The sequence below is a fragment of the Mya arenaria genome, chromosome 13, assembly GCF_026914265.1.
Source record: "Mya arenaria isolate MELC-2E11 chromosome 13, ASM2691426v1".
In the NCBI taxonomy this organism is placed as follows: domain Eukaryota; kingdom Metazoa; phylum Mollusca; class Bivalvia; order Myida; family Myidae; genus Mya; species Mya arenaria.
Genome location: NC_069134.1, coordinates 5,935,616 through 5,959,064, shown reverse-complemented (window position 1 = coordinate 5,959,064; position 23,449 = coordinate 5,935,616). Strand labels below are relative to the sequence as shown.

General features: G+C 37.7%; 1 protein-coding gene across 2 annotated transcripts in view; it reads right to left on the bottom strand.

Annotated features, from left to right (window-relative positions):
- Positions 1-23,449, bottom strand: part of LOC128214040 (SCY1-like protein 2) — a 100,524-nt gene that overhangs the window by 2,107 nt on the left and 74,968 nt on the right. Inside the window, exons 13-21 of one of the 2 annotated variants that reach the window (XM_052920269.1) lie at positions 21,903-22,038; positions 18,270-18,388; positions 13,912-14,015; positions 10,210-10,304; positions 9,843-9,872; positions 5,963-6,046; positions 5,244-5,332; positions 4,570-4,983; positions 1,997-2,104 (exon numbers count right to left, since the gene is read on the bottom strand). In XM_052920269.1, coding sequence (XP_052776229.1) covers positions 1,997-2,104; positions 4,570-4,983; positions 5,244-5,332; positions 5,963-6,046; positions 9,843-9,872; positions 10,210-10,304; positions 13,912-14,015; positions 18,270-18,388; positions 21,903-22,038 — 1,179 coding nt within the window. Of the gene's footprint in view, positions 1-1,996; positions 2,105-4,391; positions 4,984-5,243; positions 5,333-5,962; positions 6,047-9,842; positions 9,873-10,209; positions 10,305-13,911; positions 14,016-18,269; positions 18,389-21,902; positions 22,039-23,449 lie in introns of those variants that run through there. The other variant, XM_052920271.1, reaches the window with a different exon arrangement.

Genomic DNA, 23,449 nt, shown 5'->3' with positions numbered 1-23,449 from the left:
CTGTATTGTATTATTTATTAACAGTGTATTGTACATTTATGTCCAGTGTATTGTACATGTATGTCCAGTGTATTGTATTATTTATTAACAGTGTATTGTACATTTATGCCCAGTGTATTGTACATGTATGCCCAGTGTATTGTATTATTTATTAACAGTGTATTGTACATTTATGTCCAGTGTATTGTACATGTATGCCCAGTGTATTGTACATGTATGCCCAGTGTATTGTACATTTATGCCCAGTGTATTGTACATGTATGCCCAGTGTATTGTATTATTTATTAACAGTGTATTGTACATTTATGTCCAGTGTATTGTACATGTATGTCCAGTGTATTGTATTATTTATTAACAGTGTATTGTACATTTATGCCCAGTGTATTGTACATGTATGCCCAGTGTATTGTATTATTTATTAACAGTGTATTGTACATTTATGTCCAGTGTATTGTACATTTATGCCCAGTGTATTGTACATGTATGCCCAGTGTATTGTATTATCTAATAACAGTGTATTGTACATTTATGCCCAGTGTATTGTACATGTATGCCCAGTGTATTTTATTATTTATTAACAGTGTATTGTACATTTATGCCCAGTGTATTGTACATGTATGCCCAGTGTATTGTATTATTTATGCCCAGTGTATTGTACATTTATGCCCAGTGTATTGTACATTTATGCCCAGTGTATTGTACATTTATGCCCAGTGTATTTTACATGTATGCCCAGTGTATTGTATTATTTATTAACAGTGTATTGTACATTTATGCCCAGTGTATTGTACATGTATGCTCAGTGTATTGTATTATTTATTAACAGTGTATTGTACATTTATGCCCAGTGTATTGTACATGTATGCCCAGTGTATTGTATTATTTATTAACAGTGTATTGTACATTTATGCCCAGTGTATTGTACATGTATGCCCAGTGTATTGTATTATTTATTAACAGTGTATTGTACATTTATGCCCAGTGTATTGTACATGTATGCCCAGTGTATTGTAATATTTATTAACAGTGTATTGTACATTTATGCCCAGTGTATTGTACATGTATGCCCAGTGTATTGTATTATTTATTAACAGTGTATTGTACATTTATGTCCAGTGTATTGTACATGTATGCCCAGTGTATTGTATTATTTATTAACAGTGTATTGTACATTTATGCCCAGTGTATTGTACATGTATGCCCAGTGTATTGTATTATTTATTAACAGTGTATTGTACATTTATGCCCAGTGTATTGTACATGTATGCCCAGTGTATTGTATTATTTATTAACAGTGTATTGTACATTTATGCCCAGTGTATTGTACATGTATGCCCAGTGTATTGTATTATTTATTAACAGTGTATTGTACATTTATGCCCAGTGTATTGTACATGTATGCCCAGTGTATTGTATTATTTATTAACAGTGTATTGTACATTTATGTCCAGTGTATTGTACATGTATGTCCAGTGTATTGTATTATTTATCAACAGTGTATTGTACATTTATGCCCAGTGTATTGTACATGTATGCCCAGTGTATTGTATTATTTATTAACAGTGTATTGTACATTTATGCCCAGTGTATTGTACATGTATGCCCAGTGTATTGTATTATTTATTAACAGTGTATTGTACATTTATGCCCAGTGTATTGTACATGTATGCCCAGTGTATTGTAATATTTATTAACAGTGTATTGTACATTTATGCCCAGTGTATTGTACATGTATGCCCAGTGTATTGTATTATTTATTAACAGTGTATTGTACATTTATGCCCAGTGTATTGTACATGTATGCCCAGTGTATTGTATTATTTATTAACAGTGTATTGTACATTTATGCCCAGTGTATTGTACATGTATGCCCAGTGTATTGTATTATTTATTAACAGTGTATTGTACATTTATGCCCAGTGTATTGTACATGTATGCCCAGTGTATTGTATTATTTATTAACAGTGTATTGTACAAGTATCCCCAGGCTACATACCACACTTTCCCCGAGTGCCTGGAAGCTTGCACGGCGGGGCTGCTGGTTTTCTGTGATGCCAAGGGACCCAAATATACTGCCCCGACTCCCACGGCGACTGTCTGGTTCCTGTGTACATGACAACATGGAAAATTCAATATATTACGTAATTAAAATACAAAGTTTGAATATTTGATATATTTGTGTTAATTTAAGGAATAGGAATTTTATTTTTTGCATAACAGAAAATGGTGAAAGCTTTTGGGAAAAAATATTCACTAATGTAATTATCCCATTATACAGTAATAATAAAAAATAGTGTTATAATAATTTTGGAAAGTGCTATTTATATGATAGACTAAAAAATGTTGAAACAACAGTGACTTTAAATTCAATTTAATTCTTATCAGTATATGTAAATTCAAAGTTAAACATATGAAAATTATACTAATTATAAAATAACTTTTATAAGCGATGGAAAAAAAAGAAAACTATATTTTGTGAGTTATATAAAAAGATTGCATGCAAATTGTTAAACTTGAATGGTGTTTCCTTGAACAAATTTATCCACTTCATTCACTGCTGACAATAGATCTTTATATTTGAAGAGCAGTGCTTGTGAAACCAAGCTTTTGCCTGTTATATTTTTGGTGTGGCACTTTGTCCTAAAACTACTATGATACTGAGCAAAGGATGCCAAACCGAGAAACATTTAACAAGAGTCACAAGACTCATCATGTGTCCATGTTTCACAGCCTTCCATACATCAATCTTTGCATGACAATACATACAGGTGACTACAGCAAGGATATCGCAGGATGTTACAACACCTCAATTGTATTCATCAAGGAAAAAAAGCAGCTGAAAAGGAGGCGCAAATATTGTGTCTCTTAGTCCTCTATTATTATCAATGATGTGTTAACTAATGAGACATGTATGTCATAAATCTTTTATTGTAACATATGCATTACTACCTTGAATCATTATAAAATAGATTGACAGTTTATATGGCTAATTAGGGTATTTCAAGGATGAAAAATACCAGGTAAAAACCTTCATTAATTCTGACTGACACAAGTGAAGTTGAAAGGTAATAATGAAGTGTTATCACAAGTTGAACACAGTGCACCTAAATGTCAGACCTGGATGAAACTTAATTATGTGTATTAAACAACGTGTTACGGTGAAAACCGCTTGAAACCCAGATTTTGAATTTTGATAAATGTAATGCAAGGTGCATGTTTAAAGAGGGAAAAGAAAATGACCCAGATTCACCCTCGTCTGACCTTGTTTTATGACAAATTTTCACACTGGTCCTAAATATCATGCAGAGAGATATTCTGACTTTAAGTTACTTGGAAGAACACTGTTGAATTTATGAAAGGAATATGAAACCTAACACAAAATGTTGTCATTATAAATATTCAACATAGAGTCTGACCCATATTCACACTGGTCTTCAATATCAGGTTGACAAATAAACTGAAAGAGTTCATGAAGATTGGATAAACAGTATGTGTTGAATATATATAAAAAAATAATATTTAAGCTATTTTGTTTTTGACTTGAACTAGTTACCTAGTTATCTAGTCTTTTACCCAAGATCACCCATACTCACATTGGTCTGACAAATATATTGACCAAGTTTCAAGAGGATAAAAACTGTTGCATTTATGACACAGAAAAAAAATGTAATGTAAGGTTATTCACAACACAAACCGAATGTCCACAGGCTCCTCCAACAGCATGTTTTTGCCATGTTATAAGATGGAAATTTTAGAATTCAAATCTGGCTAATAAAAAACTTGCGTACATGCAAATACAAATTCAAACAAGTTGATAAGACCTAGCTGTAGGTTTTTTTTATGCATATATTTTATACATATCAAGACTGAGTAAAAGAAAGTTAGATCAGCATTTCCTATGGTTAAGTCCTAACATCAGCATGAACTGACTAACAAAGGTACAAGTGAAGTGAAAATTACAGAAAATTGAGACTACCGTAAAATAATTACATAATAAAAACATATGATGAACACTTAAATAACAAAGAAGTTGAAATTTACAAGGAAAAACAGGTAAATGAAGTACATGGGAAGATATAAACTAGAATGATAGATACAGTAACATTAGACCTTGACATCTTTCTCTGCATCATAGACACAAATTGTTTAGAAGATTTGATGTACAGCCTAAACAAAACAAGGCCTGAATGATTTGCTATAGACCTACATGTTCAGCACTTTGTCAAGGTCTCTGGTTCACTGTGAGTGATGACAGTAGATATAAAGCGTTTTTGAAAGATAAAAACGCTCATAGTGACATCGCAGTAAATAATCATAGTGTGTTGCTTGCATTATGTAAATTAGGAACCATGGTTGTGTAAACAAAGTGTTACCTTTTCTTAAAGACTTACCTGCTATTGTAACCCTTACAATGATAAAAAAGGCTCAATGGATAAAAGCACTGACAAAGGATGTCAAAACTATGGACACAACTGGAGGGTCTGCCAGACAAAACCTGCAAAACATGGATACATATGAAGGAGTCTGGGCGGGCGGGAGGTGATTATATGGGTCTACATCCAGGCTTACATTCATCCAGTATGGGCCAAGGCTTGCGGCACTGGGTCGACGCCCTCCATCATAGTCCTCCCCCCAGCCCAGGGGTAAGATGCCTAAACTATGGGTACTGGGCTTGCGGGGCTTCTCAGCGCTCTCTCCGAAGGAGGCTATTGGCAGAATGCCAACGCTGTGCGTGCTTGGGCGGCGCAGACGGTCAGATGAACGCCGGGTGTCATTGGAAAACAGAGAGCTACGCCGGGAGTCTCCAAACAAACTTACTGAGAAGGAAAATGGTCCAAGACTCTGAGCACTTGGCCTTCGTTTTTTCTCCGTACCATCCTCGTTTGTGAGGATGATTGGTGGGGTGGTGGATGACTGGGGAGGGGCGAGGCTGTGCCGGCGGGGCAAATCAGATGGCTGCGGAGGGCTCAAACACTGCTCATCCTGAAATAGTAATTCATTGTTGTAGTCCAATGGAATATTGGATCTAGGGATAGTAAATTACATTATTGAATATCTTAGAAAATAGAGAATACATTTAGATTAATTATTGATTTCATTATTAAAACTGAATTTATGAATAGTAAATTAAACTTAACAGATCATATTCTATGGGTTAATCAGTACTAAATTTTGCAAGATAGAAATCCTAATCGCTATTTATAAATGATGCTTTCATTAGCAACAACAATTGTATAACCCACCAGAGAACCCCCTGACGGGTTCTGGGAGATTGTTTTCACCTTGATGGTATTCTTCACATTTCGCGGCTGTGACTCTGGCGTGGCCGGAACTGTAAAGGAAGATGAGGGTGAACTTGGAACACATTCTGCTCCTCAGTTTCTACCAAACCATTTGATGCTCAATAAATGCATGCAGCTATTATAAACCCTAATAAAAATATTGAAAAATATCTCAACTGGTGGTTTCTACAAGTCCATGACCTTCTTCTACATCATGCAGTAGAAATAATAAATAATGGCAATTAAACTAGCTAGAAGGAAAGAATGAATAGAATTCAACTTAAATTGACAACAAGGAATTTCTTTGAAACATACCAGATTAGAATTTTTTTTATATAGAAATTGTTATCATAATAATATACAGTAGTTTGTATAATTCTTTCTTAATTAACATCAAGAATTTCTCTACAGAATTACATTTGAGATTTGTTTATGATCGTCCAAGATTCTGTTGTTGAGGATATGGCTCGTTACAAAATATACAGAGTTGTCTAACCTTAAAAGAATATAGATCAATTTAGGTTGATGTTTAAAAAAGGAGCTGCCTATTTCTGAGGGTTGGGCATTCAAGTGTTATTTAATACTACTTATAAATGTCAATAATCTGTTTTAACAATATCGGGGTATTAAACATATCAGGGTTGTAGTTGTTATATAAACTTGAATGCTGCAGGAGTTACCTTTCCTGATTCTGACAGGCTGGGGATCTACAGAGTTGCTAGTCTTGGTGACCTCCAACACAGGCAGGGAGGAAAATGAATACTCTACGGATAAAATACAAAGCATTAATCCATGCTCTAATATCTGCTATGAGCCTTCTCCTCATAAAACAACTATTTCTACATAATTATGGTACACACGGGTCCTTATATTTTATTTAGACTGGGAATCAATAGGAGCATTTCAGACTCTTTTTTTTTTGTCTAATATCTTCATCAAATTTAATTAATTGAAAGTGCTATATTGTCCGAAAGTGCTGTATTGTCCATTACAATAGTGGCTGATTTGTACCTTTTATTTTCGGGGGGTACCCAGACCAATATAAAACTGGCATAAATCAGCCAACAACGAATAAATGTGTTATTTTCTTGTACTTCTAATTCACTACCCTTTAAAGTCATAAAACCGAAAATGCTAAGCACTATCTACTTTGTTGTCGATGCTTTATTACTCCCATTTGATACCAAATTATTTTTTCCATCAATCTCATGATGTAAATTGATACTATTTGTCAGAGCATCATGCATGCTTTTAGACATTAAGTGCAAAGTGAATAGAGAGTTTTTGTCTCAATAACACTTGAATTTCCATTTACAACAAATTTTCCTCGAAAGTTCTGCGCAATAATGGCAAAAAAGAATACAAAAGTTTCCTTTATTCTATTACGTACATGGTGTAGAGGTGACATGTGTGACTTTTGTATGACCACAGCTTAATTATCTCCTTGCCATGACTTAGTTATGTAGTGGTCATGACTTTCTAACTTGATCCCATGACTAAGAGATAACAGATTGGTGGGCACCAGATAGAACGTCATGGCCATGAGATAACTTAAGTGGAAGGAACGTCTGAGATACTCAGTCATGGCCATGAGATAAGTAAGTTGTAGGAACGAGATAGTAAGTCATGGCCATGAGATAACTAATTGGTTGAAATGTCTTAGATACTAAGTCATGGCCATGAGATATCTAATTGGTTGGAATGTCTTAGATACTAAGTCGCAGCCATGAGATAAGTAAGTGATAGGAACGTTTGAGATACTAAGTCATGGTCATGAGATAAGTAAGTGGTAGAAACAAGATACTAAGTCATGGTCATGAGATAACTAATTGGTTGGAATGTCTTAGATACTAAGTCGCAGCCATGAGATAAGTAAGTGATAGGAACGTTTGAGATACTAAGTCATGGTCATGAGATAAGTAAGTGGTAGAAACAAGATAGTAAGTCATGGTCATGAGATAACTAATTGGTTGGAACGTCTGAGATACTAAGTCATGGTCATGAGATAAGTAAGTGGTAGAAACAAGATACTAAGTCATGGTCATGAGATAACTAATTGGTTAGAACGTTTGAGATACTAAGTCATGGTCATGAGATAACTAATTGGTTAGAACGTCTGAGATACTAAGTCATGGTCATGAGATAACTAATTGGTTAGAACGTCTGAGATACTAAGTCATGGTCATGAGATAACTAATTGGTTAGAACGTCTGAGATACTAAGTCATGGTCATGAGATAACTAATTGGTTAGAACGTTTGAGATACTAAGTCATGGTCATGAGATAAGTAAGTGGTAGAAATAAGATACTAAGTCATGGTCATGAGATAACTAATTGGTTAGAACGTTTGAGATACTAAGTCATGGTCATGAGATAAGTAAGTGGTAGAAATAAGATACTAAGTCATGGTCATGAGATAACTAATTGGTTAGAACGTCTGAGATACTTAGTCATGGTCATGAGATAACTAATTGGTTAGAACGTCTGAGATACTAAGTCATGGTCATGAGATAACTTAGCGGTAGCAACAAGATAGTAAGTCATTCTGTACACATGCTACCTCTTTGCCATAATAGTTATGACTGGAAATATGGGTTAAAAGGTGGATAACATCAAAAAGGGCAAAATCTAGTATCAAAAGTACAATAGCAAAGAGTTATATATTAAAGTCAGATGATTAACAATGAATACCAGTTTTATAAATGTTTACTTATGTCAAAATTCTGGGCATGATTAAGTCTTGCCAGGAACCAGGGGATACATTCAAATCATTACTCTAAGATTTGTAGCAAATTAAACCTACATTTCGTATCCAGCTGGGACAATAGTGATCAAATAATTTCGTAAATTAGATGAATCTTATTCTTCAGGAATTTCTCACACTTAAAATAATTTCAACTAGCTAATCATCCATTCCATTGAAGAAATCTAATTGTAACAGTAGAGGAAATTGTTCCCTTTTATCAAGCAATTGGTTTCTGTTCTCCACAGGGTGTCTTGAGTTTATTCCTCCTAATCCAATTCATTCTCTGCTTTATGTAGCAAGATGTTCCTTTCTCATGGTTTTATGCAAAAATTAGAATATAGAACAAGTAGACATGTAGTAAAATTGCAATTTCCTAAACTTCTGGTGTTTCCCATAGATTATCTGTAATGGAAATGTTGTTCCTATGGGTTCATGTAGGATAATCTCAGTAACTTAATGTCAGATATTAAATAATGAATGTCCAAAACTCAATTTAGATTAATTGCTATGATGCAATGGAGGCCATTTTAACAATATAAACTTTGATTTCCTAAGCATTAAAGATTTATTATGAAACATAAAGAATTTATATGATAAAAAATGCTTGGAGTTTAACTATAAATCTAGTGTTAAACATGCAATGAAATACTGTTAAGAAAAATATTTACATAAAAAAAGAGTACCATGCTGAAAGAATGAAAAAAAAAATGAAACATACTTATAAACAAGATAGCTAAAATGGCCCTACATCGCTCACCTGAGTACCTGGAGTTTCAGTGGATACTAAGACAAAAGCTGCTTGTTTAAAAAGTTAGGGGATGCTATTTATGTCCATTGTGGCTAAGGAATGTGATGGTTGATAGGGAAGCAAACATTATTACTGAGGTAGTCATTGGTTACAAAACAAAACAAATGTTGTTGCTAAGGAAGTTTATAGTTGCTAATGAAGTCTATGGTTGTTTAGCTAAGGAGCAAGCTATTGCTAAGGAAGTCATAGTTTGCTCAGAAAAAAGATTGCTGCAAACAAAACTGTGTTTGCTTAGGAGCATGGTGGTTGCTCAGGAAAGTGAGAATTGCTTTGTAAGTTACTATATAAAGTTAAATGAAGAAAGTTTTAAGAGGACCACTAGACAATGCTGCAAACTGAATATCTCAGGTTTGGGATTTTAAGTTTTAGGGAAAAAGATGATTAAATAGTTTTGTTATATCAGTCTACGTAATACAAGTGACCACTGGGCACAATTTGACCATTGAACAAATCTGCATGCCATAACTTAGCTTTTGGCATTGGTGTTTTGAGAAGAATTTCCTGATTTCAGACTATATAAAATGAAAGACCACAGGGTTGAAGCTGATGTTGACCCCAGAAGCATGATAAGAACAAACTTGGTAGAGGCCAGCTAGATAGTGCGACATCCCAAATATCTAACCTCTGGGCCATTTTTGAAGGGATTTTTGAAGATTTTCCTAAAGTATAATTAAATTTAAAACAAGTTACCCAAAAGCCCAAAAGGCAATGCTGATTATGACTGCAGACAGCATCATTCGAACAATCTTGGTAGAAGACCACTAGAAAAAGCAACATGTCAAATATCTAAGCTTTTGGCCGTGCAATTTTGGAGAAGTTAAATTTATAACCAAGCGGAAGGACATGTCATTTGAAGCAGTTGTTTATGCTGGGCAATTCACCTACCACACACAATAGATCAATCTTGAGCATAAAGTGCTCAGGTGAGCTAAAAATCTAAACATTCATTAAATAGAAAAGTTGGTAATCACAAACAATAGGGCCATAATGGCCCTTAATTGCTTACCTGAGTGAATGTTTAACACCTTTGTAACCACTAGAAAATGTTACACACCAAATATCTTAGTTCTAGGCCTTATGGTTTCAGACAATAAGATTTTAACTGTATATTTGTCTAAATATCAGTGCTTTAGCTTTGAAAATAAGAAAGTAGGTCAAAAGGTCAGCTGTCAATGTCAATATTTACATTTATAAAATAAAGATGAAGTAATAAATTTTGTTTAATTAAATAAGCTGATTAAGCTTATTACACCTAAAACCTTTTGAGAAATCAGACCAGAAATTGGTAAAACAGACTATAATTTAAAATTTGATTCAATTTATGAATGATCCGGTACAACACCCTCCCCCACCCCTCTGACCAACGTTCATACCAGTTCTACTCTTCTGCAGGTGCATGGCTTCATCTATGGAGAGAAAGTTACGCATGCTGTCCTTCCCCTGGCTCTCAGCCATGTTTATAAGGCCCCTGTGGAGGTAAAAGCAATACATTTTACTAACATGTAGCAGTGTTTTGAATACATGAGTGGTACATTTACAGAGGTCTTAATAGCAGTTGTATATTATTTTTTTGAGGCCTTTGAATAGAAAGAAGGTATAAACAAATATTTGACTAAATGAAGGAAACATAAGACTGAGCTTTGTGTAACCAAGTGGTGGAAAAAAGAGAGCTCTAAGTAAGAAAGTGTAGCAAAAGAGGGCTGTGAATCACAGAGTGGTACATCAGAGGGCTCTGAATGTCAGAGCCCAGAGGGCTCTGAATGTCAGAGCCCCTTACAATAATGCTGATGAAAGTAAAATAGTGCTCTAAATAACAGAGAAGTCCATGAGAGGGCTCTGCATGTCAGAGCCTCTTACAAGAGTGCTTTAAATTTAGTAAGTAAAATAGTGCTCTAAATAACTGAGTGGTCTATAAGATGGCTTTGAATGACAGAGTCTCTTACAAGAGTGCTTTAAGAAAGTAAAATAGTGCTTAAATAGCTGAGTGGTCTATAAGAGGGCTTTGAAAATCAGAGCCCCTTACAAGAGAGCTTTAAGAAAGTGAAAAATATATAAGTGTGCTCTGTATAACTGAGTTGTACATAAGATAACTTTCAGTTACTAAAATCCCTTAAGCTTTCATTTATAGGAGTAATTCTATGGTGCATAATTAATCTTTTGATTATTTAATTAAGTGCATAAAAGACACAGTGCTTTGAGTGAAAAAGTGTGCATTAGAGTGGTTTAGCCTTGTTTAGATATGTTTAGAGAGGTGCATTTGAGTGTTTTGAGTTAACATTACTTTTTGTGCATGCTTTGGAGTACATTGTGTAGCTGGGTGGTGCATTGGAGTGGGTTGAGTAACTGGGTGGTGCATTGGAGTACATTGAGTAACTCGTTGGTGCATTGGAGAGGGTTGAGTAACTTGGTGGTGCATATGAGTGGGTTGAGTAACTGGGTGTTGCATTGGAGTGCATTGAGCAAATGGATGGTGCATTGGAGTGCACTGAGTAACTGGGTGGTGCATTAGAGTGCATTGAGTAACTGGGTTGTGCATTGGAGTGCATTGAGTAACTGGGTGGTGCATTGGAGTTGGTAGAGTAACTGGGTGGTGCATTGGAGTTGGTAAAGCAAATGGGTGGTGCATTGGAGTGCATTGAGTAACTGGGTGGTGCACTGGAATTGGTAGATTAATTGGGTGGTGCATTGGAGTGCATTGAGTAACTGGGTGGTGAATTGGAGTGCACTGAGTAACTGGGTGGTGCATTGGAGTGGGTTGAGTAACTGGGTGGTGCATTGGAGTTGGTAGAGTAACTGAGTGCTACATTGGAGTGAATTGAGCAATGCATGGGTGGTGCATTGGAGAGGGTTGAGTAACTGGGTGGTGCATTGGGGTGGGTGGAGTAACTGGGTGGTGCATTGGAGTGGGTTGAGTAACTGGGTTGTGCATTGGAGTGGGTTGAGTAATTGGGTGGTGCATTGGAGTGGGTTGAGTAACTGGGTTGTGCATTTGGGTGGGTGGAGTTACTGGGTGGTGCACTGAAGTGGGTGTAGTAAGTGGCTGGTGCATTGGAGTAGGTAGAGTAACTGGGTGGTGGAATGGAGTGCATTGAGTAACTGGGTGGTGCATTGGAGTGGGTTGAGTACCTGGGTGGTGCATTGGAGTGGGTTGAGTAGTTGGGTGGTGCATTGGGGTAGGTGTAGTAACTGGGTGTTGCATTGGAGTGCATTGAGTAACTGGGTGGTGCATTGGACAGGACAGAGTTACTAGGTGGTGCATTGGAGTGTGTTGAGTAACTAGGTTGTGCATTGGAGTGCATTGAGTAACTGGGTGTTGCATTGGAGTGGGTTGAGTAACTGGCTGGTGCATTGGAGTGCCTTGATCAAATGAAAGTTGCATTGGAGTGGGTTGAGTAACTGGGTGGTGCAATGGAGTGCATTGAGTAACTGGGTGTTGCATTGGAGTGCATTGAGTAACGTGGTTGTGCATTGGAGTTGGTAGAGTAACTGGGTGGAGCATTGGAGTGCATTGAGGAAATGCATGGGTGTTGCATTGGAGTGGGTTTAGTAGCTGGGTGGTGCATTGGGGTGGGTGGAGAAACTGGGTGGTGCATTGGGGTGGGTGGAGAAACTGGGTGGTGCATTGGAGTGGGTTGAGTAAGTGGGTGGTGGATTGGAGTACTTTGAGTAACTGGTTGGTGCATTGGAGAAGGATGAGTAACTGGGCTGTGCATTGGAGTGGGTTGAGTAACTGGGTGGTGCATTGGAGTGTGTTGAGTAACTGTGTGGTGCATTGTAGTGCATTGAGTAACTGGGTGGTGCATTGGAGTGGGTTGAGTAACTTGGTGGTGCATTGGAGTGCATTGAGCAAATGGGTGGTGCATTGGAGAGGGCTGAGTAACTGGGTGGTGCATTGGAATGCATTGAGTAACTGGGTGGTGCATTGGAGTAAGTTGAGTAACTGGGTGGTGCATTGGAGTTGGTAGAGTAACTGGTGGTGCATTGGAGTGCATTGAGCAAATGGGTGGTGCACTGGAGAGGGTTGAGTAACTGGGTTGTGCATTGGGGTGGGTTGAGTAGCTGGGTTGTGCATTGGAGTGGGTGGAGTAACTGGGTGGTGCATTGGAGTGGGTTGAATAACTGGGTTGTGCATTGGGGTGAGTGGAATAACTGGGTGTTGCATTGGAGTGGGTTGAGTAACTAGGTGTTGCATTGGAGTGGGTTGAGTAACTGGGTTTAGCATTGAGATGGGTGGAGTAACTTGGTGGTGCATTGGAGTGGGTTGAGTAACTGGGTGTTGCATTGGAGTGGGTTGAGTAGCTGGATGTTGCATTGGGGTGGGTGGAGTAACTGGGTGTTGCATTGGAGTGGGTTGAGTAACTGGGTGTTGCATTGGAGTGGGTTGAGTAACTGGGTGTTGCATTGGAGTGTGTTGAGTAACTGGGTGGTGCATTGGAGTGGGTTGAGTAACTTGGTGATGCATTGGAGTGGGTTGAGTAACTGGGTTGTGCATTGGGGTGGGTGGAGTAACTAGCTGGTGCATTGGAGTGGGTGGAGTAACTGGCTGGTGCACTGGAGTGGGTAGAGTAACTGGGTGGTGCATTGGAGTGCATTGAGTAACTGGGTGGTGCATTGGAGTTGGTTGAGTAACTGGGTGGTGCATTGGAGTGGGTTGAGTAGCTGGGTGGTGCATTGGGGTGGGTGGAGTAATTGGGTGGTGCATTGGAGTGGGTTGAGTAACTGGGTGGTGCATTGGAGTGGGTAGAGTTACTAGGTGGTGCATAAGAGTGTGTTGAGTAACTGGGTTGTGCATTGGAGTGCATTGAGTAACTGGGTGTTGCATTGGAGTGGGTTGAGTAACTGGGTGGTGCTTTGGAGTGCCTTGAGCAAATGGGTGGTGCATTGGAGTGGGTTGAGTAACTGGGTGTTGCACTGGAGTGGGTTGAGTAACTTGGTGGTGCATTGGAGTGGGTTGAGTAACTGGCTGGTGCATTGGAGAGGGTTGAGGAACTCAGTTGTGCATTGGAGTGTGTTGAGTAACTGGGTTGTGTTGAAGTATGTTTTGAGTATAAGTAAGTTTTTCCTGCACCACTCACCTCTGTGGTATGGGAACGGAAGCCGTCTCCTGCTTCATCTTGTCCCTCCTCTTCCGGTCAATATGTTCCAGCATGTCCCGTAACACCTCCATTAAGGCACTGAACTGTAAATACATAGCAAGTAAATATGCAGTATTTCTAATATTTGTGCAAAAATTCCGCATTGTAAATAATCAGTATTTTTTTATGAAATTATTATCATGGTATTGCACATGCATGTTTATAATTCAAAATTAAAGAGCATTAGCAACACAATCATATTAAAATTTGTATGTCATAGCCATTTACAAGAGTTCTCACTTCTGTTTCATGATATCTTTATTCTCTACAAATAAAATATCACCACAAAAGCCAAGATTGTCCTCCAGTTACAATTACAATAAAGCAATGTAGGAACCAATTAATTGTTAAGTGCAATATAAAACAATCAGACAAATGCATTATGTGGCTTGAGTGATTTCTTTAAACACTTCTGTTTTCCCCTGAGGCCATATTAAAGAAGCATCTTACTAGACTTGATAAGAGTGAGGTTGTGCACACAAACTGGTTTAAACCACCAGTAAATTTACATTTTAGGTGGTACCTAACATTTCTTGATAAACATACATAGTTTTTTATATAGAGTATGTATGCACTGTGCTGTTTGTGGAGTTTTGTGCTGTTCTTCCATGTTTCTTGTTTGTGATTTTATGTTCTATGTCTTTGGCATTTACCCAGTGCCATTAAACCGGGTTTATGTTTAATTTTTTGCTACTGAGCTTGTTTCTGTAGTTTTTCGCATAAATATTGCATATTTTTTTACACATAGAAAGTGGTATGCTGAATGTAAAATATCATATTAAAATAAGCATGATTTTGCTAGAAGCATACCTTTTCAAAAGATGTAATTATTTGAGTGGTAAAGAATTTTGATTTTACATGGGCAGAGAAAATGGAAAATAACCTTACAGCTCCTATCTTTGAATTGGTATGCTCCAAGACATACTATTTTATTGGAAATCAAGCCATCTGATTGGTCAATTGGACTAATCTGGGACTTAAACTTAACTTTAATTTGTAATTTTCTTCAGATGCTTCAGTAATACAGCCAAAGGTCAGCCCTTACCTGTTCCATAGAGAGTCCAGGTTAGACAGTCTGCTGACATTCTGGGGTACGGGGAATGCCTTACCTTCTGACAGTCTGGGGTTTCCATTACCTTGTTGACATTCTGGGGTATGGGGTATGCCTTACCTTCTGACATTCTGGGGTATCCCTTACCTTGCTGACATTCTGGGGTTTGCCTTACCTTTCTGACATTCTGGGGTATGCCCTACCTTCTGACATCCTGGGGTATCCCTTACCTTGCTGACATTCTGGGGTATCCCTTACCTTGCTGGCATTCTGGGGTATGCCTTACCTTCTGACATTCTGGGGTATCCCTTACCTTGCTGGCATTCTGGGGTATGCCTTACCTTCTGACATTCTGGGGTATCCCTTACCTTGCTGGCATTCCGGGGTATGGGGTATGCCTTACCTTTCTGACATTCTGGGGTATCCCTTACCTTGCTGACATTCTGGGGTATGCCTTACCTTCTGACAGTCTGGGGTTTCCATTACCTTGTTGACATTCTGGGGTATGCCTTACCTTTCTGACATTCTGGGGTATCCATTTACCACTCTGAGATTCTGAGGTATCCATTACCTTGTTGACATTCTGGGGTATCCATTACCTTGTTGACATGCTGGGGTATCCACTTATCATTCTGACATTCTGGGGTATCCCTTACCTTGCTGACATTCTGGGGTATCCATTACCATGTTGACATTCTGGGGTATCCCTTACCTGCTGACATTCTGGGGTATCCATTACCTTGTTGACATTCTGGAGTATCCCTTACCTTTCTGACATTCTCTGGTACCCACTTATCATTCTGACATTCTTGGGTATCCCTTACCTTGCTGACATTCTGGGGTATGGGGTATCCCTTACCTTTTTCAAATTCAGGGGTACTCACTTACCATTCTGACATTCTGGGGTATCCCTTACCTTTCTGACATTCTGGGGTATCCACTTATCATTCTGACATTCTGGGGTATCCCTTACCTTGCTGACATTCTGGGGTATGGGGTATCCCTTACCTTTCTCAAATTCAGGGGTACTCACTTACCATTCTGACATTCTGGGGTATCCCTTACCTTTCTGACATTCTGGGGTATCCACTTATCATTCTGACATTCTGGGGTATCCCTTACCTTGCTGACATTCCGGGGCATAGGGTTTCCCTTACCTTTCTCACATTCTGGGGTATCTACTTACCATTCTGACATTCTGGGGTATCCACTTACCTTGCTGACATTCTGGGGTATCTCTTACCTTTCTGACAGTCTGGGGTATCCATTACCATTCTGACATTCTGGGGTATCAACTTACCATTCTGACATTCTGGGGTATCCATAACCTTTATGACATTCTTGGGTATACCTTACCTTTTTGACATTATGGGGTATTCATTATCTTTCTGATATTCTGGGGTATCCATTACCTTGTTGACATTCTTGGGTAGCCCTCACCTTGCTGACATTCTGGGGTATGGGGTATCCCTTACCTTTCTCAAATTCAGGGGTACTCACTTACCATTCTGACATTCTTGGGTATCCCTTACCTTTCTGACATTCTGGGGTATCCACTTATCATTCTGACATTCTGGGGTATCCCTTACCTTGCTGACATTCCGGGACATAGGGTTTCCCTTACCTTTCTCACATTCTGGGGTATCTACTTACCATTCTGACATTCGTGGGTATCCACTTACCTTGCTGACATTCTGGGGTATCCCTTACCTTTCTGACAGTCTGGGATATCCATTACCATTCTGACATACTGGGGTATCAACTTATCATTCTGACATTCTGGGGTATCCCTTACCTTGCTGACATTCCGGGGCATAGGGTTTCCCTTACCTTTCTGGTATTCTGGGGTATCTACTTACCATTCTGACATTCTGGGGTATCCACTTACCTTGCTGACATTCTGGGGTATCCCTTACCTTTCTGACAGTCTGGGGTATCCATTACCATTCTGACATTCTGGGGTATCAACTTACCATTCTGACATTCTGGGGTATCCATAACCTTTATGACATTCTTGGGTATACCTTACCTTTTTGACATTATGGGGTATTCATTATCTTTCTGACATTCTGGGGTATCCATTACCTTGTTGACATTCTTGGGTAGCCCTCACCTTGCTGACATTCTGGGGTATGGGGTATCCCTTACCTTTCTCAAATTCAGGGGTACTCACTTACCATTCTGACATTCTGGGGTATCCCTTACCTTTCTGACATTCTGGGGTATCCACTTATCATTCTGACATTCTGGGGTATCCCTTACCTTGCTGACATTCCGGGACATAGGGTTTCCCTTACCTTTCTCACATTCTGGGGTATCTACTTACCATTCTGACATTCGTGGGTATCCACTTACCTTGCTGACATTCTGGGGTATCCACTTACCTCTCTTACATTCTAGGGTATCCCTTATCTTTCTGACATTCTGGGGTATCCAATTACCTTTCTGACATTCTGGGGTATACCTTACCTTTCTGACATTCTGGGGTATCCCTTACCTTGCTGACATTCAGGGGTATGGGGTATCCCTTACCTTTCTCACATTCTGGGGTATCTACTTACCATTCTGACATTCTGGGGTATCCACTTACCTTGCTGACATTCTGGGGTATCCCTTACCTTTCTGACAGTCTGGGGTATCCATTACCATTCTGACATTCTGGGGTATCAACTTACCATTCTGACATTCTGGGGTATCAACTTACCATTCTGACATTCTGGGGTATACATTATCTTTATGACATTATTGGGTATACCTTATATTTCTGACATTCTTGGGCATCCCTTACCTTGCTGACATTCTCGGGTATCCCTTATCTTTCTGACGTTCAGGGTTATCTCTTATCTTTCTGACATTCTTGGGTATCCCTTACCTTTCTGACATTCTGGGGTATCCCTTACCTTTCTGACATTCTGGGGTATCCCTTACCTTTCTGATATTCTGGGGTATCCCTTACCATTCTGACATTTTGGGGTATCCACTTACCTCTCTTACATTCTAGGGTATCCCTTATCTTTCTGACATTCTGGGGTATCCAATTACCTTTCTGACATTCTGGGGTATCCCTTACCTTTCTGACATTCTGGGGTATCCCTTACCTTTCTGGCATTCTGGGGTCTCCACTTAGCTTTCTGACATTCTGGGGTATTCCATACCTGTTCCATGGAGAGTCAGGCGTTGACAGTCTGGGGCATTCCTTACCTGCTCCATGGAAAGTCCGGGGTTGACAGTCTGGGGTATGCCTTACCTGTTCCATGGAGAGTCCGGGGTTGACAGTCTGGGGAATAAGCGGGGGCATCACCCGCGTCGCTATCAGATTGTGAGTCAGACCAAACTTCTTGTCACTCAACAGATGTTTGTAGATACCTGAAATATCAACATAAATGAATGTAAGCTTGGGCAGTAAAAATTCTGTTAATTTAATTGTCCATGTACTAAATCAAGGCTTGACTTAATCATAGAATACCAGACAGTAATAATTATAGACTTTGAGAATTCTAGCAGTAATGGACATGTATGTAGCTAATGTTAAGCAAAAAAAGTTTACACAATAATTTGGTTTGTAAATGTTGATTTTTTACGTCAACCCATCATTTATGTCTAGCGTTTTCTATTTGCTGAATCACCAAATATCATTTTTACTCAAAGAATTATCAAAACAATTTCTCTTGACATGACAAGAGCTTCAAGAGAGTTCCTACACAAATAATTGTTCAAGACAAACAGAAAATATAAGCAGTGGCTTGGGACAGCTGTATCAGCCAGTTATAGATGAAACATTGATCTTAGTCACCCTATTATCATGCAGGGAATAATTGTGATGTATTACTTGTCATTTTTGTTTAATCAAAACAAATTTCAACCATAAAACATATGAAAGACCGCCCTAGAACAAGTCATAAATAATATTCAAAGGAAGATCATCCGCAGACAATGGTGCCGCCAAGGCTACAAGAAGAAACCCAATACCAGCACGCTTCCCTATGAGACAAAACCCAGAGTGAAACTTGTCAAGTATGGTTTGTTTTTTATCATATTGTACAAAAATACAGTGTTTTTTTATCCAAGGTCTATCCTACAGAATTGAACACATTTTTACTTCCTATTTTTGTACACAATTTCTATTACTGTTTAATACTTGGCCAAGTCCTTTTCTCCCACCTCAGATAAGTAGATCAAAAAATTTAAGCTAGCTAGAAATTCTTTTTTCCAACCTCAGATAAGTAGATCCAATAATTTAACCATGCTAGAAATTCTTATCTTGCCCACGGGCGAAGATAAAATGCCCGTATGGAACTCCTTTTAAATGGTCACCACATTGTAATTACCTCCCTTGTTGAAGACTGTCGTCTGTAGCATCATGGAAACCTTGTCTTGTGGCAATATTTAGAACGCTAAATAATTATTTCTCGCTTCAAATGTCACCATAAAACAGTTTTCACGCACCTTTCAAGAAATAATGCTTCACTCTCCTTAGGCTTAGGACTATTTGAAGACCTGTTTGACTATTAACATAATCTGAATCACTGCACACATATCCATGACAACCACGAATCATCGGATATCCATACGCAATTATTTTCACTAGGCACAAAAGAGTTCCAGCAAAAAATACATTTTTACTTATTTTTTTTAACTGAGGTGGGAGAAAAAGCATCTACCATAGCCGCTCGTGTAAGATAGATTCATCCCAACCCTCGCGCAGGGTGTTTTGCGGAAACTCGGTAAACCTCGTTTCAGCAAAACACCCTACGCTTGGGTCAGAATGAACCTATCTTACACGAGCGGCCATGGAAGATATTTATAATCTTGCCCACAGGCAAGTACCCGTATGGAACTCCTTTTTAATGGTCATCACATTGTAATTACCCCCCTTGTTGAAGACTGTCATCTGTAGAAACCCTGTCTTGTGGCAATATTTAAAATGTTAATTAATTATTTTTTGCTTCAAATGTCACCATAAAAAGGTTTTCACGCACCTCTCAAGAAATATTGCTTCACTCTCCTCAGACCGATTTGACTATTAACATAATCTGAATCACTGTGTGCATATCCATGACAACCACGAATTATCACATATCCATACGCATTTATTTTCATTACATACAAAAAAGGTCCAGCAGAAAATACATTTTTACTTAATTTTGTTTAACTAAGGTGGGAGAAAAAGCATCTACCATAGCTGCTCGTGTAGGATAAGTTCATCCCAACCTTTGCGCAGGGTGTTTTGCAGAATTTTGGTAAACCTTTTTCAGTAAAACACCCTGAGATGAACCTATCTTAGACTCTCGGCCATGGAAGATACTTATAATCTTGCTCATGGGCAAAGATAAAAAAGTATCAAAAAATAAAAATATACATTTTTACTACCTGATGTTCTATGGAAATTCAGTAGACCTTGTTTACACAAAACACTCTAAGCTCAGGTTTGGATGAATCTTTCTTACACAATCGGCCATGAAAGGTAATCATATTTCTGATAAGTTTAGTTCTGTGTTCTATTGCACTGATTTTAGTTTAATTAAATGTTTTTACACGGCATTTCATGGAAGTTTAGAAACAGAAATGATATATTAAATTAATCTCATTCTTTATTAAAACATTACACACATAAAAAGTTATAATTGTACCATTAGATGAGATAAAAAAAAAAAGAGTAGTAAAATGGAATTTTTTCATCGGGTCTGCTCTACTGTCTGATATGGAGAGCAAAATCAATAGGTGACATAAAATAAACTTCCTTCAGCCACTGAACTAATTTCCAATGATAGAACTGCAAGGCGCTAATTAGGACAAAGAAAAAACATTTGTCTTCCCATCATATTTATAAGCCTGTAACAATCTGCCACAAATGCTATGACCTAAACTAATTGTGGTCTTAAAGTTTACAATTAACAGAACAGTACATTCATCGAATAAAACCCACTGTCTGTTTTAAACCAGGAATTTGCGCTTTTGCGGCTAACACAATAAATTCATTGATTGTCTGCATTTCCAGGAGTTTGGAATTTTGGCCCTCGGTGGCTGATCAGTCATCTGAAGAATTATGATCACGGCATTCTTCAGAGGGGATAACTCTGCGAACAACTGCGGAAACTAGATAAGAATCTCAATGAAAACTAATTTTGTATAAATAAAAATGTCAATTGATTATGATGCCTACAGTAAATTGCTGTTACTGGTTTTCCTCTGCCTTTTTAATTCATTTTTCAGATCCATTACCAAGAAAATATTTAATAAATTTTAAACATGATTATGGTTTGCATTCATGAAGTAAGCTAGCAACAAGAATGTAGTAATATTTGTCTATGCATTTCAGTATATTTGGTATATTCTATAAATTACATCTGTAAACCATCAGCTAGTACATTTTATGCAGATTTTCAACATCTGATTACCCCAGTAAATGGTTTGGGAGATTTATGGTTTGGGAGAATTAAGTTTTAATTACTTAAGCCAAGTTCTCAATGTTGATTTGTGTGAATCCTGAACAGCTCCTGACTGATGAGCACAAAGAATATTGCATCATAGGTTTAAGATCCTCACCAAAACAACCTTTTTTTTCAAATGAATTATCGTGTTTCGTCAGTCAGTTATCTCACAGTATTTTGTAGAGTAAATGGAATGAACTGTGATTGCGTAGTATGTTCCTTTTAAAAGTTTAAGTAACTACATGTGGACGAAAAATAAAACATGACAGCTACTTGAATGTCAAACTAAACATCAGTTAGTTGCAACGTGTCATCTTATTGATATAATATAAGCAAATAGCAGTCTCGATATACATTTCAATGTTTCATCATCAGATCTTCCAGCAAAGTACAAAAGTAAACAAGGAAACTACCATTGGCTGAACACTTGTTTTTTTCCTTTTACCCACCGACAATGGCCATCACAATCTTGGCTTCCTGTCCAAGGGTGATGTCCATGAGGAAAGGCAGCACATCGTCCAGGATAATCATCTTGTCCAGGCTGTCCAACACCGTGTCAATACATGTCAACGCATTGATCCGCATCTGCAGGGATTACAGGCATATGCTATAATCGAAGGACATTTTTACAGCCACTGTGCAGGTGCTCCTACTGCCACAGTATTCTTCGAATGTCAGTGTCTTCATTTGCCTATACCAGGTATTATGATTTATAATTCAATTACCATTTTATATCTTTCTGGAGTGTCATGAAAACAAATTTGAAGAATTATGCAGTTTCAAGCATGTTAATGGTGAATTGGACAATTATGTTGATGACGTCCATAAATATACCTTAGCTTCTGGGAAAGCACTAGCTTTCAGAAAGTCAAGCTCTTGTAATCTCAAAACTAATTGCTTTTGTTCAGTTCAAACCATAATTTTTCCACTTGATTACACCCAGGAAGAAAAGTGCCAAAATTAGACATGTTTTTTATCATAATCCCGGTAATAGTAATGAACTGTTAAACAAAACACAATACTAAACAATGCACTTTAATTCACAGAACTCATGATGCTTGTCTATAAATAACTCTTTGGAATACAAAATTATTGAGAGAAACATTGTTCTAAATTGCACTGATCAGAAATATTCTTTGAAATAACACTTATGTTTGACAGACAATATAATAAGAACAACTAAAGAAACAAGCTAAATAGCGCCTTTAATATTGAATATTCCACAAAAATGATTTATAACTATGATTATCAGAAACTTTTATTACAGCTAGATTAGTTTACAGTGTAACAAGGCTATTAAAATATTAAAATGTTAAAAAAAGAAGTTAAAACCTCCCACCAATATTGTAAGAGTACAAGAGTTATCTGAGGCTTCATTTTCTTTTCAGAATACAAGGTCAATAAAGTTTTAAACAAGCTGCCATTAAAAGAGGCAACATAAAAAACAATTTTAATCCCTCTGAAATAGGAAATTAGCAAAACCAGCATTGGATTTTGGGCAAATTATATCCATAAAATCCAGAGTATTTGTTTGATACTAGAAATATAGAAAGTTATCTTACAATAACACGCAAGATACACAATCTAGGAATGGTTACTTAGTCTACATCTATTTGTAATTTGTCTGACACTCAGACACTGTAGAAAATAACATGTACCAATATAGGTACAAAAAACACTTGACCTTATAAGAAATTTCAACAAGTACAAGTATCTGTGCTAGACACTATACTTTTGGCCATCATGTACAGTAATACATTAAAGGCTGGGAAAGACGAGACTGTATGAAAGAGGGAGAAGCAGAATTTGCCACCCTTTTTGTGTAGTTTAAACTTGCATTACAAAAGGTGTAACACAATTTGCAATAGAACAGGTTTGTCTAACATTTGTCATAAATGTACTTTTGTAAACGTCATTATTTCTGAAAATAGAATACTTGCATTATAGTCCAAAAATGTGTTTGTCAGATAAAAGATTTTGCTGTCAGCTACAAAAT